At 46.7% G+C, this 15,429-nt stretch overlaps 1 protein-coding gene and 2 long non-coding RNA genes across 4 annotated transcripts in view; 2 read left to right on the top strand and 1 right to left on the bottom strand.

Moving 5' to 3' along the window:
* The window catches only part of LOC308580909 (cholesterol 7-desaturase nvd-like), a 27,686-nt gene extending 16,203 nt beyond the window's left edge, over nucleotides 1-11,483 (top strand). Inside the window, exons 3-7 of the mRNA XM_081183201.1 lie at nucleotides 2,418-2,596; nucleotides 3,833-3,958; nucleotides 4,388-4,507; nucleotides 8,665-8,841; nucleotides 10,656-11,483. Coding sequence (XP_081039327.1) covers nucleotides 2,418-2,596; nucleotides 3,833-3,958; nucleotides 4,388-4,507; nucleotides 8,665-8,841; nucleotides 10,656-10,817 — 764 coding nt within the window. The 3' untranslated portion in view covers nucleotides 10,818-11,483. The remainder of the gene's footprint in view (nucleotides 1-2,417; nucleotides 2,597-3,832; nucleotides 3,959-4,387; nucleotides 4,508-8,664; nucleotides 8,842-10,655) is intronic.
* LOC308581283 lies at nucleotides 1,721-15,424 on the bottom strand. 2 transcript variants are annotated; one of them, XR_014004924.1, is made up of 3 exons: nucleotides 14,754-15,424; nucleotides 3,267-3,398; nucleotides 1,721-2,051 (listed from the first exon to the last, which is right to left on the bottom strand). It is a non-coding gene; the product is annotated as an uncharacterized lncRNA (long non-coding RNA). The 2 variants fall into 2 exon arrangements; XR_014004925.1 differs by having other exon boundaries at nucleotides 3,267-3,381.
* Nucleotides 13,721-15,429, top strand: LOC308581315. The gene is made up of 2 exons (XR_014004963.1): nucleotides 13,721-14,235; nucleotides 14,600-15,429. It is a non-coding gene; the product is annotated as an uncharacterized lncRNA (long non-coding RNA).

Raw genomic sequence — 15,429 nt, 5'->3', positions numbered from 1 at the left:
GGTAGATAATCTGGCCCTCCTTTTTTTTCTTTACCCTGGGGATAACTGAAGCCTTATAAATAAGTAAGTATATTTTCACAAAAGTTATGGTGACAAATAATTTTATTTCAAGGCTTGAACCGTATCTGCATATAAAGACAAAATGGAAAATATAGATGAATATGCTAACCGAGGCTCCCTTTGGAATTGGAGGCCCGGGCCAAGTGGCCCATATGGCCCCCCTCTGTCTGGCCCTGGGCGCAAGCCGCCATCATGCCACCACCGCCGCATGTGGAGGATCCTCCGTTCACGTCTGCAGCCACAAGCAGAGGATCTCACCAACGTCCGTACGGCTCTTAGGCGACGCCGGTAGCAAACTGCTATGTACAACGCATGTGCGGTGTCGCATGCATGCGCTGTGCGTAGCGACACCGCACATGGGCTGTACATAGAGGTTTGCCACCGGCACTGCTGGAGCGCTGTACGGATGGCGGTGGGATCCCTCTGCAGCCAGCAAGAGCCACTTACGGCGAGCGGGGGCCCCCCCTCCCAGCCTCCCTCCCTGCCCGCCTTGCCGTAAGCGGCTCCCGCTTTGCCGCTTTATAGCGTGGGAGGGGGGCAGAAGGGAGCCGTGGCTCCCGAGAGGACGCAGTTTTGCCAGCGCCCCGGCAAGGCGGCATAGCTCCCCCCTTCCCCTGACGGCTTTGGGTACTTGGGAGTCGCAGGGTGGGGGTGCAGAGGTGTAGGAAGGGGGGTGGACATTTGGCCCCAACTCCCAAGTCTATCCCAAGCTGTGATGTGGGGAGGGGTGACAAAAAAAAATCCGCACCGGGTACCACCTGGGCTTGCTATGCCTCTAGAAGCAGGCAGACTCCAGAGGCCCCACGGTGTGCCCTGCCCCTATGGAAGCAGGTACTTAAAAGATGTCAGGAACGAGTATGATGAACAAGGGAGGGTGGTAGGCTCATGTTTCTACACACCAAACACTTCTTTTCTTTTTTTGAATTTGCATTTTTATTTATTTATTAACATTCTTATATTACATCGTTAAACGTTGTCATATTACATTACAGGACTTACTATAATATAATTTCCAACATGTATACATAAATTATATACGTATTTTATATACCTAGAAGGAAAATGAAACAAACAAACAAACAAGAACAAAGAGAATAAACAAAAACAAAATTTCCCCCCAAAATCATATACATACCAACACAATAGACTCCCTGTCTTTCCCATCGTATATTCCTTTTTTACAAATGAATGTACTCTTATTATTGTATACAGTGGTGCCCCGCAAGACGAATGCCTCGCAAGACGGAAAACCCGCTAGACGAAAGGGTTTTCCGTTTTTGAGCTGCTTCACAAGACGATTTTCCCTATGGGCTTGCTTTGCAAGACGAAAACGTCTTGCGAGTGTTCCGATTTTTTTCACTCCCCCCCCTTTTTCGAAGCCGCTAATAGCCTTTTAGCCGCTAATCTGCTAAGCCTTTAATAGCCGCTAAGCCTTTAATAGCCGCTAAGCCTTTAATAGCACTAATCCACTAAGCCGCTAATAGGGTTGCTTCGCAAGACGGAAAAAACCGCTAGATGAAGAGACTCGCGGAACGGATTAATTTCATCTTGCGAGGCACCACTGTATTTCTAATACATATATTTCTAATACATATTTCTAATACATATTTCTAATATATATATTTCTAATACATTTCTAATACATATTATGTATATTTCTAATACATTTCTAATACATATTATGTATATTTCTAATACATTCCTATATCAATATGTGCTTTTAGTCTTATTTCTCAACTCAGTCTCACTCCAACGTCAATCAAATGCTAGCACAGATAGCGAACCTTTACTGTATTTTTGAACATATGTTTTATATCTATCCCACTTTCCCATTAATTTTTGTTTTGAATTGCCTCTCAGGGTATTTGTTAACTGCGCCATTTCAGCAAATTATTGTAGCTTGTCACGCCAGTCTGTTCTTGTTGGGGCTTCTTGTTCCTTCCAAACACACAAAACACTCCTACGGACATATCGGTGATGTCTCGATGATGCTGTTGATGAATGTGTTATGGGAAATGGGGAGAGGTCTTAAAAGTTCACGCAACCCTATGCTCGGAGTTCCTACTCTTGGTGTGATTTGAACCTTCCTGCAACAATTAAAGATCAGGTTTACTGGCCGCCATTTTACTCCTTTAACTTGGCTGGTGACTCCTTCTTTTGCTGACCAAAGGGACCCACGGGGAGTGGCTCCCCAGTATATCTGCACCCCAGGATTTTTCCATATCAGTTCACAACCACACTGGAAGCGCTGAACACGGATGTATAGCTCGGTTCATCTGAGCTCTCTGGCCTTCATCTGAATCAGGAGACACGGGTCCCACTGGGCTGGCTCTGACACCTGCTCCCTCTCCCCGCAGTGCCCGAATTTGCCAAGATCAAGGTGTGGCCGTCGTGCGAGGTCAGCGACATGGTCCTGGTCTGGTACCACTGCGACGGCATCGACCCGACGTGGCGAGTCCCTGACCGCGAGGAGTTCCTGCCGCGCCCGTGCCCCTTCCGCGGCCTGACCGAACACTTTGTCAACGTGCACATTGAGGTGCTTGCGGGGGCACAGCCAGGCAGGGCGCTGTGACAAGTCGGGGGTCCCGAGGGAGGGGGGTGGGCAGGCGTCACAGCATGATCTGATGGTGGCACTTGGTAAGGCTCGGTGGCAGGATTTGTGCGGGGTTGGAGAGTGTGTGGAGGGGAAGACCATGCAGAGCAGAATAATAATAATAATAATAATAATAATAATAATAATAATAATAATAATAATAATAATAATAATATATCTTTAAACCCTCCCCAGCCACTCTGGGCAGCTCCCAACAAAATATTAAAAACACGATAAAACTTCAAACATTAAAAACTTTCCTAAACAGGGCTGCCTTCAGATGTCTTCTAAAAGTCAGGTAGTTGTTTATTTCCTTGACATCTGAAGGGAGGGCATTCCACAGGGCAGGTGCCACCACCGAGAAGGCCCTCTGCCTGGTTTTCTGTACCCTCACTTCTCGCTGTGAGGGAACTGCCAAAAGGCCCTCGGCGCTGGACCTCAGTGTCCAGGCTGAGTGATGGGGGTGGAGACTCTCCTTCAGGGATACTGGGCCGAGGCAGTTAATGTTAAAAACATATGAAGGCAACTGTCTACTTTTGGAAAGGCACGCTCAAAATTGTCTTCTACAATTATGTTATAAAGTCCAGCAGGACTGAATTTTGGGTTTTTTTACCTTTATTGTTGCACTGAACTGGCAATGGGAGATTTCCTTGAAGCTTGAAATTATTTTATTCTGGACCGTTGGATTTGATTCCTTAATGGGTTGTCAACAGCCTGGAGATTTTTTCCTTTAAAATATAAAGTGCTCTAGAAATGAAATTGTTATTATTGTTATTATTTATACTAATATAATATCACTGGTGGAAAATAGAAAATAATAATGATAATAATATTAATAAATTTCATTGGTAAAAAAAGGGGGGAGCTGTTTAAGACCATGCCCACCCCTTGGAAGGGTCTCTGGAGGTTGTGGACTCTCCTTCCTTGTTTTGAAGCAGAGGGTGAATGTCCATCTTGGATGCCATCCAGTTTTTGAACAGGGAAGGACGGGGTATAAATAATAATAATAATAATAATAATAATAATAATAATAATAATAATAATAATAATAATAATTATTATTATTATTATTATTTGATGTTTGAGTGGGGGTTGGGTTGGATGACCTTTGGGGGGCCCCCTTCCAACTAGCAGAGGCTCTGCAGAGTTCCAGGCAGCTCTGTCCTGTCTCCATGCCAGGAGATCCCAGAGAACGGAGCGGATACGGCCCACCTCTCCTTCCTCCACCGCCACGCTTTCCTGAGTGGAGCCGACCTGCGCTACATGGACTCCCCTTTCTGGACTTTCTTCCGGCACCACTGGCAGGTAAAGGAGGCTCCCCCGGCGGGACCCAGCGTTTGAAGCACAAATATCATTCCTACATTGCCGGGGGTTGGACCAGATGACCTTTGGGGGGGACCATTCCCGCTCGACAACTCTCTGATTCTATGAAAGGAGGGTTGGGGTTACCTTGGCCAAGTTGAACGCCAAAGTCAATAATTTCTAGCTCGGTTGCTAGAGGAAGAAAATGAGACTCCAAAACTCTGGGTGGTGGGTTCAAACTCCATGCTGGGCAAATGTTTCCTGCTTTGAGCGGGGTTGGGCTGGATGACCCTTGCAGGTCCCACCCAGTAGCTCAGTCGGAAGAGCATGAGACTCTGTATCTCAGGGTCAAGATTCCTGTCTCGCAGGGGGTCGGGCCAGATCACTCTCCCAACTCGGCAATTCTATGACTCTACCATTTTTCTTCCGCAGGCAGATTGGCACCCTGATCCGGAGCCCAATGCGCACTGTTCCCGCTTGCAGCTGAAGCACAACGTCACTCTCTTCGGAAAGCACTTCAGCTTCATGGACCTGAGAGTTTCCGCCTGGCAGGTACAGTCTGTGGCAAGGAGAGGCTGTAAGAGGATGGTTTGTAGACTGTGTTCTTTCTCGACTTTTTCTAGGGTCATCTGCCTGCATGGCAGGAATCTTTGGCCCAAGGTGGGATTTGAACCCATGACCCAGAAATTAAGTATCCTAGAATCATAGGACTGTAAAGTTGGAGGAGATCCCAACCCCCTGAATCTCCGCTATTACATCCCAGAACAGAGATGAAGACCCAGAACAAGATTGGGTCATAGCTTTTAAACACATTGCCCGACCCCTTAGCCAAAGACCACCTGAAAGCATCATAGAAGCATCACAGAAAGAGGCAGAGAAATGTGAGTGTGTGGCTTGTCTCTTGTCATGGATTTGTGGAGTGGTCTTCTATTCCAACCCCCAGCAAGGCAGCTGTCCCATACAGGGATCGAAACTGCAACCGTGGCGTTCTCAGCATCATGTTGCGTGCTGAGACCCCGCAACCACCCCATCGTTGATGAATAAGACACAAGGACACAGATATTAGGTCAATGTTATTGGGCAAATTTAGGCCACAACTATTGGCTTAGGCATTGGAATTGACCTGACTATATCACAGCATCTTAAAAAGCAGAGACATCACCTTGTCAACAAAGGTCCGTATAGTTAAAGCTATGGTTTTTCCAGTAGTGATGTATGGAAGTGAGAGCTGGACCATAAAGAAGGCTGATTGCCGAAGAATTGATGCTTTTGAATTCTGGTGCTGGAGGAGACTCTTGAGAGTCCCATGGACTGCAAGAAGATCAAACCTATCCATTCTTAAGGAAATCAGCTCCAGTACTTTGGCCACCTCAGGAGAAGAGAAGACTCCCTGGAAAAGACCCTGATATTGGGAAAGATGGAGGGCACGAGGAGAAGGGGACGACGGAGGATGAGATGGTTGGACAGTGTTCTCGAAGCTACCAGCATGAGTTTGACTAAACTGCTGGAGGCAGTGGAAGACAGGAGTGCCTGGCGTGCTCTGGTCCAGGGGGTCAAGAAGAGTCGGACACGACTAAATGACTAAACAACAACAACATATCTGACTCCTGTCCGTCACGCAGGGAGTTCAGCAAGGGTCAACCACTGGTAGGGGGAAACCCGTCAATGCAAACCAACTCGAGCTCCCCCTGGGTTCCCGACGGGGTTGTGCCATGGCCCTAGCCCAGTCCCGGACTTTGGACAAGATCCACACCCCCAGATTCCTTTAACGGGATACCCTTAAGCTTGGAGGGGCAGGTGATGGCCACACCTCCCCTCCCCTGTCATAAGATCAACCAATGCCTAACCACCTTACAAAGTTATGACGATTGCTACGAGGTAGGAGAAAACCAAATGGCCCATTTGCCAAGTGGAAAAAGTCCTATCAGGCCCCTCAACAGCAACCAACCAAGGTCCATAGCAAGGCCAAATTCAAAACCTGAAAATAGGGAGGAAGGGCAGGAGATCAAGGAAGCGAGTCAAGAGGAAGCTCTCCTGCTCGTACCTCAGTTTAAATGGGGCCCGGCCAGCGGATTGGCTGGCAGGAGAATGACATGGCTGGGAACCTCCAGGGGATGTAGGACTTTGCCCCCCCCCGCCGCCCATTGAGGGGAGTGGGTGGCCATGTGGTCCACCACAACTCCTCCCCATTGGGAAGTGGAGCGGATCTCTCACTAATGGAGCTATCAATATGTCTTTTGGTTTGTAAATTTGGCAAGAGGGACCCAGGAGTCTTCCTCCTTCCCTCTTCCCCTTTCTCTCTCTTTCTCTCTTTAAATTTTTATTTATACCTTTCAGATTTCTGCATTTCACTGATTTTACAATTATTTTGACATTTCAAAAGTTGACTTCCTTCCCTCACTTTCTGCAGTTCCTTAAATTTATTTTTAATATCTTCTGCGTGTCCAAATTCACTTAATTTGTTCATTTATTCACCTTCTTTAAATATATGCTCTCATGAAACTGCAGGTTATTACAACAACCTGCCAATGTTTATATCTGTTTACAATGTATCTGTAAAACTTCAGCAAGGTTTTGCCTTTTCTGCATAAGTTTTTGTATCCATTCTTCTGCTGGGACTTCTTCTTTCCATTTCTGGTCGAGTAACATTCTTGCCACTGTAGTAGCATACATGAATAAGTTTCTATACAGTTCAGATAGTTCTGTCCCATATTCCCAAGAGTTTTTTATTTTTAGGAACATTACTTTAATCATCCTTTTCATTTCATTATACAGTGTATCATTTCCCAGTAAGCTTTAACCTTACTACAAGACCACCACATATGCTAAAAAAAACTTCTTTCTCTTTACATTTCCAACACTGATTTGATTTGATTTGATTTATACATTTCTCTCTCTCTCTCTCTCTCTCTCTCTCTCTCTCTCTCTCTCTTTCGTTCAGTGACCTGGCCAGGCCGGTTGAAGGCACTATGCCTTGCCCTCCCCAAGGCAGATTCTCTTTCTGGCTTGGCTTCCTATGTAGGTCAGAGGACCAGGATGCCTCTGAACAGCAGCAGCTGAGCAACAGACTCCTAGAGCTGTTGAGTTGGAAGGGACTCTGAGGGTCATCCAGTCCAGCCTCCGTCAAGGCAGCTGTTCCAGATGGGGTTCGAACCTGCAACCTTGGTGTTCTCTTTTTCCTTTCTTCAAATAATTTTTATTGTTTTCTTTACATAATCTTTCTTTCCATACAATCCATACATTCATCAAAATAGAAACCCTTTTGCTCTGCCGGACTATGACTTCCCTCCAGTTGGTATCCCTTATCACATTTTTTCGAAGGGGCAGAGGAACCAGAGACCAAATTGCAAACATGCGCTGGTTTATGGAGAAAGCTAGAGAGTTCCAGAAAGACATCTACTTCTGCTTCATTGACTATGCAAAAGCAAACTATGGCAAGTTCTTAAAGAAATGGGAGTGCCTGATCACCTCACCTCACCTGTCTCCTGAGAAATCTCTATGTGGGACAAGAAGCTACGATATGGAACAACTGATTGGTTCAAAATTGGGAAAGGAGTACGACAAGGCTGTATATTATCTCCCTGCTTATTTAACTTATATGCAGATTTCATCATGGGAAAGGCTGGGCTGGATGAATCCCAAGCCGGAATTAAGATTGCCGGAAGAAATACCAACAACCTCAGATATGCATATGACACAACCTTGATGGCAGAAAGTGAGGAGGAATTAAAGAACCTTTTAATGAGGGTGAAAGAGGAGAGCGCAAAATATGGTCTGAAGCTCAACATCAAAAAAATGAAGATCATGGCCACTGGTCCCATCACCTCCTGGCAAGTAGAAGGGGAAGAAATGGAGGCAGTGAGAGATTTTACTTTCTTGGGCTCCATGATCACTGCAGATGGTGACAGCAGTCACGAAATTAAAAATCAGCCCTGAGTGCTCACTGGAAGGACAGATCCTGAAGCTGAGGCTCCAATACTTTGGCCACCTCATGAGAAAAGAAGACTCCCTGGAAAACACCATAATGCTGGGAAAGATGGAGGGCACAAGGAGAAGGGGATGACAGAAGATGAGATGGTTGGACAGTGTTCTCGAAGCTACCAGCATGAGTTTGACTAAACTGCTGGAGGCTGTGGAAGACAGGAGTGCCTGGCATGCTCTGGTCCATGGGGTCACGAAGAGTCGGACACGACTAAACGACTAAACAACAATCACATTTTTTTCGAGTATTAAATTCTCACATCTTATCTGTTTTACATTGTAGGAGTTACTTCAGTCCTGCTAGTGATTTTAAGTTTTTACAACCGTCTTTTAAATACTCAGTAAATTTACTCCAATTGTCCTGGAATCTCTGGTCGTCCTGGTTCCGGATCCTTCCTGTCAATTTGGCCAATTCCGCGTAGTCTGTCATTTTCGATTGCCACTCCCCAATGGTAGGGACCTCTTGTGATTTCCCGTTTTGAGCCACCAAAGTCCTTGCAGTGGCTGTGGCATACATGAATAGCCTTTGGTCCTTTCTCATCAGACCAAGCAGAAAAAAAAAACCTCTGGTCTTTTGGAGAAGGTATATTTTAATATTTTCTTTAGTTCATTGTAGATTGGCTCCCAGAATCTCTTCACTTTATCACAAGTCCACCACGTATGATAAGCTTGACAGTCCGTGAGGTTGCCTCCAAGCTGGTTGACAGTCTCTCTCTCGCCCCCTGCAGGTGGGGCCCAGTTTGGTCTTCCTTGTCCTTCGGTTTCCCCTCCTGGGCCAAGGAATCATCGTCCAAAGCGTCACCCCCGTGCAGCCCCTCATGCAGCAGGTGATCCACCGAATATACTTCCAGAAGAACGTTCCCACCTTCATCGCCAAGATGATCCTCCGGGCAGAGTGCAGCCAGGTAGGGAGTGCCAGCAGGGGGGCACCCAAGCCGTGGGTGGGTGGGGGAGAACGAGACCTTCCCGTGGGCTGGAAAGCCAGCCAGACCTGCGCCCCTGACAAAGGGGTCAGGCAATATCAGAAACACGGGGAAGAGAATCGCCAAATGACACCTTCAACCTGGGTGATGCTCGGCCCTGAAGAATGTTGAGGCACTGTTTGTTTTTGCAGTGAAATTTATACTAACAATAATCTCAGATATATGAGATTGCCAAATGCCACCTTAAGCATAGGTAACAGTGGCCAACATGGAACGTCTAGGTGCCTTTTAAAATAATTGATTGTTATTAGTATTACAGTCAAACCTCGGTTGTTGAATGTACAGTGGTACCTCAGGTTACAGACACTTCAGGTTACAGACTCCGCCAACCCAGAAATAGTACCTCGGGTTAAGAACTTTGCTTCAGGATGAGAACAGAAATTGTGCGGCAGCAGCAGGAGGCCCCATTAGCTAAAGTGGTACCTCAGGTTAAGAACAGACCTCCAGAACGAATTAAGTTCTTATCCCGAGGTACCACTGTACAGTGAAACCTTGGTTGTCGAATGTAATCCATTCCGGAAGACTGTTCGACTTCTGAACGACAACCGAGGATCAAAAGGCGGTTGGCAAAGTCAGTGGAGAAAAAAAGGGGAAAAAACCCCGGTGTTCAAAAATCGTTCGAAAACCAGAGCAGTTATTTCTGGGTTTTTGGCATTCGGGAGCTGAAACTTTCCAAAAGGGAGGCTTTTGGGAGCCGAGGTTTGACTGTATTATAAATAATAATTTCCACTGTTAGAAACTCATATACATAAGCGAGTCGCCAAATGGCACCTTAAACCTGGGTGACGGCTTACACTTTGGAATGTTTAGGCACATTTTTTTTTTTGCTATTATTATTATTATTATTATTGATCCGGGGGGGGGCAGCCATATGGAGATGTAATGCGCCAACCTGGCACCCTGAGATATCGGCGTGGTTGCAAGTGGACCTGCGCCTGTTGCAAAACGCAGCTGGTGGATTTTGAACCCGGGGTGCAGGGCAAAGTCTATCAAAAGAACTCCTGCACTCCATCCCCGTTCCCTGCCAGCTGCATCTCAGTGCAGGTTTTGTGCTTCTCTCCGCGCTCTGTCTCAGTTCAGAGGACTGCATGCAGATTCTTATATCAGGGAAACCTCCAACTGTAGAATAAGAAGTGACGCTGAGGGTCATTAACCACTTGCAATGCAGGAAGATGCCGCTGTCCCTTACGGCGATTGAATCTGCAACCTTGGCATTATAGATGCCATGCTCTCGCCAACTGAGCTATCCATAATAAAATAATGATAATAATAATTTACTACTTATACCCCACCCATCTGGCCAGGCCTCCCCAGCCACTGGGCGGCTTCCAACAGGATATTAAAAGCACGATAAAATATCAAACATAAAAAACTTCCCTAAACAGGGCTGCCTTCAGATGTCTTCTAAAACTCAGATAGTTGTTTCTTTCCTTGACATCTGAAGGGAGGGTATTCCACAGGGAAGGTGCCACCACCGAGAAGGCCCTCTTCCTGGTTCCCTGTAACCTCACTTCTCGCCGTGAGGGAACCACCAGAAGGCCCTCGACGCTGGACCTCAGTGTCTGGGCTGAATGGTGAGGGTATTCCTGTTGTCCTGTTCCTGTTCCAGGGGTTTGCACCCTCAAGGTCCCTTCCAACTCTACAATCCTATGACTGATCTGCAGACGCCTGTCACTCTACTGCCGTGATCGTTGGAATGGAGTGACTTTTCTTTCTTTGTTGGTCTCCTTTTTCAGTTTGAGCGGGACGTCATGATATGGAACCACAAACAATACCTCTCCAAACCGCTTCTGGTGAAGGAAGATGGGGCGATCCAGAAGCACCGTCGTTGGTTCTCCCAGTTCTATGGCGAAAAGAGCCCGAAGATTACCAGCCAAAAGGAGAGCCTGGACTGGTGACCGAGAGAAGCCCCCTTTCCCCCTCTGGGTCTTTTTTCCTCCTGTCAAGGGGATCCAAGAAGTCACCACCCGCGAGTCGCACTTGGGTGACCCTGTTCAGGGAATTCTTTAGTGTGTGATGTTGTGCTTTTAAAATTTATTATGGCAGCTGCCCAGAGTGGCTGGGGCAACCCAGTCAGATGGGCGGCATATAAATAATAAATTATTATTATTATTATTATTATTATTATTATTATTATTATTATTACTATGCCTGGGGACTGTCGCTCTTTGGCCAAGCAAGCCTTGAAGAAATGCAGATCCTGATCTGGTCCACACGTGAAGCTCTTTTGCTGGCCGCCCCGAAGAAATGTGGATCCTGATTTTCTCCGAAAAGATGGACTGCAACCAGTTGTTGCCCCTGAAAAATGTGGCTCTTTTGGCCCGCAAGACTTTGGGTGGTATGGAATATTGCAGATACTGATATTGCGCAGTTTGAACAGACTGGATGCATAAAAACTGAGTCCTTTGGGAATGAAGCATTGTCCCGACCCAAACTTTGACTTACAGAACTTTCTTTAGAAACGTAACAAAAGCATCAAAGAAATATTCAAAATATCCGTATAATATCTTGTGCTGTCCAGCATGGGCTCCGCATCTTACAAATAAAATAAACTTATAATCAGAGCGAGCAAACATAGCTCTTTCTCTCACACAGGCTTCATTGCCAGCATTCTGGCATTTCAGCCCCCAAGGCTGTGCTCCTGACAAGCCATTTACATTGAATCAAATAATTGTAGAGTTGGAAGGGACCCCAAGGGTCATCTAGTCCAACCCCCTGCAATGCAGTAATCTCAACTTAAAGCATCCATGACGGATGGCCATCCAACCTCTGCTTTAAAAAAAACCCAATGAAGGGAAGTCATTACTCCATGGAGTTTGAGAACAGAGAAAGAGCCATCACCCTTCCAAGTTAGCAGATTTGCAATACGATAACCTCGCATGTGATCTAAGGTTATACACTCACCTCTTACCTTCTTGAGAACAACAACCAGTTCATTTGTCAACTGGTTAAAACTCAGAGATGACTCTTCTTCTTTTAATATAGCCCCAACACATAGGCATTCGCATTTCAGTGTGAGTTAAACCAATTATACCTAACGTGAAAACCCCTTTGCTTGGTGGAAAGGGCCCCTTCATTCAAAGCAGCAAGGGGAGAGTTGCACCCTCTGGCAGGGAGTGCAAATGCGCCTCTTCTGGGATGCCAGGTGTTTGCACCCCATGGTGGCTGTGGAATGAGAGGACTCTTGCCCACAATAACCAAACATCTCCGCTTGCTGGCACAAGGCCGGTTGCCTGCTGCGAAATGCGCCCAGCGAGATTCGAACGCTGCTCCTCTGGTGGCTGCCCGCATCTTCCATGCAGCTACTGCGAGATGGCCCTGCAGCCCATTTGGAGAAGGAAGCTTATTGTGCAGGTTCATGATTTGCAGCTGAGCCCCTGCGCTGCAAGTGTCACAGCTGCCATGCCACCCAAGGGGCACGTCTCAGCACTTCCACAAGCTTCCTGACTCCCCCACCCCCGAAATAGAGTCTTTAATTTCCCGGCAAAGGTAGAGCATGAAACTCTGAATCTCAGGGTTGTGGGTTCGAGTCCCAAGTTGGGTGAAAGATTTCTGCATTGGAGGGGGTTGGACTTGATGACCCTCGGGTCCCTTCCAACTTGATGAGTCTAGGATTTGCAGCCTCCTGATGTTTCCAGTTGAGGAATTGAATGGTGTACTGGTCCAAAGCTGTGGTGCGTGGATGTAGATCCCTAGCAGCGAGCGGGAGGTGCAAGATGTCAGGGAATGGCTGGACAAAGAGGAGGAGGAGGAGGAGGAGAAGAAGAAGAAGAAGAAGAGGAGGAGGAGGAGGAGGAGGAGGAGGAGGAGGAGGAGGAGTTTGGATTTGATATCCCGCTTTATCAGTACCCGAAGGAGTCCCAAAGCGGCTAACATTCTCCTTTCCCTTCCTCCCCCACAACAAACACTCTGTGAGGTGAGTGGGGCTGAGAGACTTTTAAAGAAGTGTGACTGGCCCAAGGTCACCCAGCAGCTGCATGTGGAGGAGCGGGGAAGCGAACCCGGTTCACCAGATTACAAGTCTACCACACTTAGCCACTACACAACGCTGGCTCCCAGGAGTGGTGGGAGCCCCCAGCCAGGGAACCCCCAAGGGAAACCCCAGAAGAGCCTGGGGATTGGTGATGGAACACCAAGGAGAGGTCAGAGGGAGAAGTGTGGGAAGTGTGTGTCGGATGCTGAAGGGGCAACAGGGTTTAGTGAGCAGGGAGAGCCAGGGACAGAGAGCAGTTCAGACTCTGAGGCTGAAGCAAAGGAGGGGGATCAAGAGACCGCAGAAAAGTCCCAGGGATCTCCCTCTCCAGCTGAGAAAAGCTCCCTTTCCTGTTCAAGAAAATGCAGAAGTGATTATTGTTTATATTGATTGGACATATCGGAAGCATTTTAATTTCTATAATTTATCTTTCCCATTGTCTCTTTGAAGCTCTTTTCTGTTTCTTCTTAGTTTTTTCTTTTTCCCCTCTTTCTTTACTTTTACTTTTCCTCTATGTTTTCATTTCATTTCATTTATTTCATTGAACTGCCAGTGTGGTAGCTATTTCATTGAAGAGCCAGTGTGGTGTAGTGGTTAAGAGCAGTAGTCACGTAATCTGGGAAACCGGGTTCGTGTCTCCGCTCCTCCACATGCAGCTGCTGGGTGACCTTGGGCCAGTCACACTTCTCTGAAGTCTCTCAGCCCCACTCACCTCACAGAGTGTTTGTTGTGGGGAAGGAGGGGAAAGGAGAATGTTAGCCGCTTTGAGACTCCTGAAGGGGAGTGAAAGGCGGGATATCAAATCCAAACTCTTCTTCTTCTTCTTCCCAGGAAAGGGGAATGAGAGCGGTTCAACATGTCCAAAGGTGTTGCAACTGAATGAGATAAGATTCGTTTCTCAGGCCTGAGTATTTTTGGCAATAACAAAGTCTATTCATTAGCCTTTAAAAGTAACATTTTGCCTTTTGCCACAGCATCTTGTGATAGAGCAGAGGAGAGCAGAGAAAAGCTGTTTTGGATTTTTAGAAGACAAAAGGAGTTTTGGACAGTTTTGAGGCCTGAGGTGATTTCACAGACAGGATTTGGGTATCCTGTCCCTTCACCGTCACGGGGATTTGAACTGCCAACCTTCCGATCAGCAAGCCCTAGGCTCTGTGATTTAGACCACAGCGCCACCCAAGTCTCTTAGGGACTGGTAACTTGATGCTTTTTTAAAAAGAAAAGAAAGAAGAGGAAAGCTAAGAGTCCCAGGAAGTTCTGTTTCCCTCCTGGTTGAAACCAGCCCCTTTCCTTTTTGCCAAGAGAAAGCCCGAGTGTGCTGTTCTATTTATTCATATACAGTGGTGCCTCGCAAGACGAAATTAATCTGTTCCGTGAGTCTCTTCATCTAGCAGTTTTTTCATCTTGCGAAGCAACCCTATTAGCGGATTAGCGCTATTAGCGGTTTAGCGGCTATTAAAGGCTTAGCGGCTATTAAAGGATTAGTGGATTAGCGGCTAAAAGGCTATTAGCGGCTTAGCGGCTTAGAAAAAGGGGGGAAATAGCGGGGGGGGGGGAAATCGGAACACTTGCAAGACGTTTTCGTCTTGCAAAGCAAGCCCATAGGGCAAATCGTCTTGCGAAGCAGCTCAAAAACGGAAAACCCTTTCGTCTAGCGGGTTTTCCGTCTTGCGAGGCATTCGTCTTGCGGGGCACCACTGTATTTAGTTATTTCACAACATGTATACATCATTTGATTAAAAAACAAAACAAAACTCCAAGTGGTTTGCAAAGAGAATTTTTTAAAAAATAATAATATTCATGCATCTGATAAAATGGCAATGCGCCCACTTAGTTTCACAAAAGTGACCAGTTTACTCACCTGAGTGACTGAGATCCCTGATCCATGGCTTTTCCCATGCTTCAAAGGCTTCCCAGATCATTTCAGTGGTGGAAGCGGACTGTTTTGTGCCTGTCTCTTTGCACAGGTGGCTCCGATCCCCCTCGAGTGGGATGAATGGGTGTGGCGTTTGCCCGTCCTTTTGAAGATGTCTGTACAGGGGCAGAGAAGGATTAATAGGGAGACCAATAGCAAAGCCCAGAGGCGGAGCCTACCTCTTTTTAAAAGGCTTAGCCAAAGGTTTAGACAGTTGGAAACAGAGAGACCGTTAGTTCGGTTGCTTTCTTGTGGGTGGGGGGCATAGGAGCCAGAGTGGGTTAGAGACAGAGAGAGGGAATTGGATTACAGTGGTACCTCGGGTTACATACGCTTCAGGTTACATACGCTTCAGGTTACAGACTCCTCTAACCCAGAAATATTACCTCGGGTTAAGAACTTTGTTTCAGGATGAGAACAAAAACCGTGCTCCGGTAGCACAGCGGCAGCAGGAGGCCCCATTAGCTAAAGTGGTGCTTCAGGTTAAGAACAGTTTCAGGTTAAGTACAGACCTCCGGAACGAATTAAGTTCTTAACCCGAGGTACCTCTGTATTGTGTTTCAAAGTATTTAAAACTTGTTTACGTTCACAATAAACTGGAATCTTTGTTAATACGTTACAA

Source organism: Podarcis bocagei (genome assembly GCF_964188305.1).
Source record: "Podarcis bocagei genome assembly, chromosome: 2".
Taxonomy (NCBI): Eukaryota; Metazoa; Chordata; class Lepidosauria; order Squamata; family Lacertidae; genus Podarcis; species Podarcis bocagei.
Note: the sequence above shows the minus strand (reverse complement) of the source record. Positions and strands in the feature narration are given on the sequence as shown.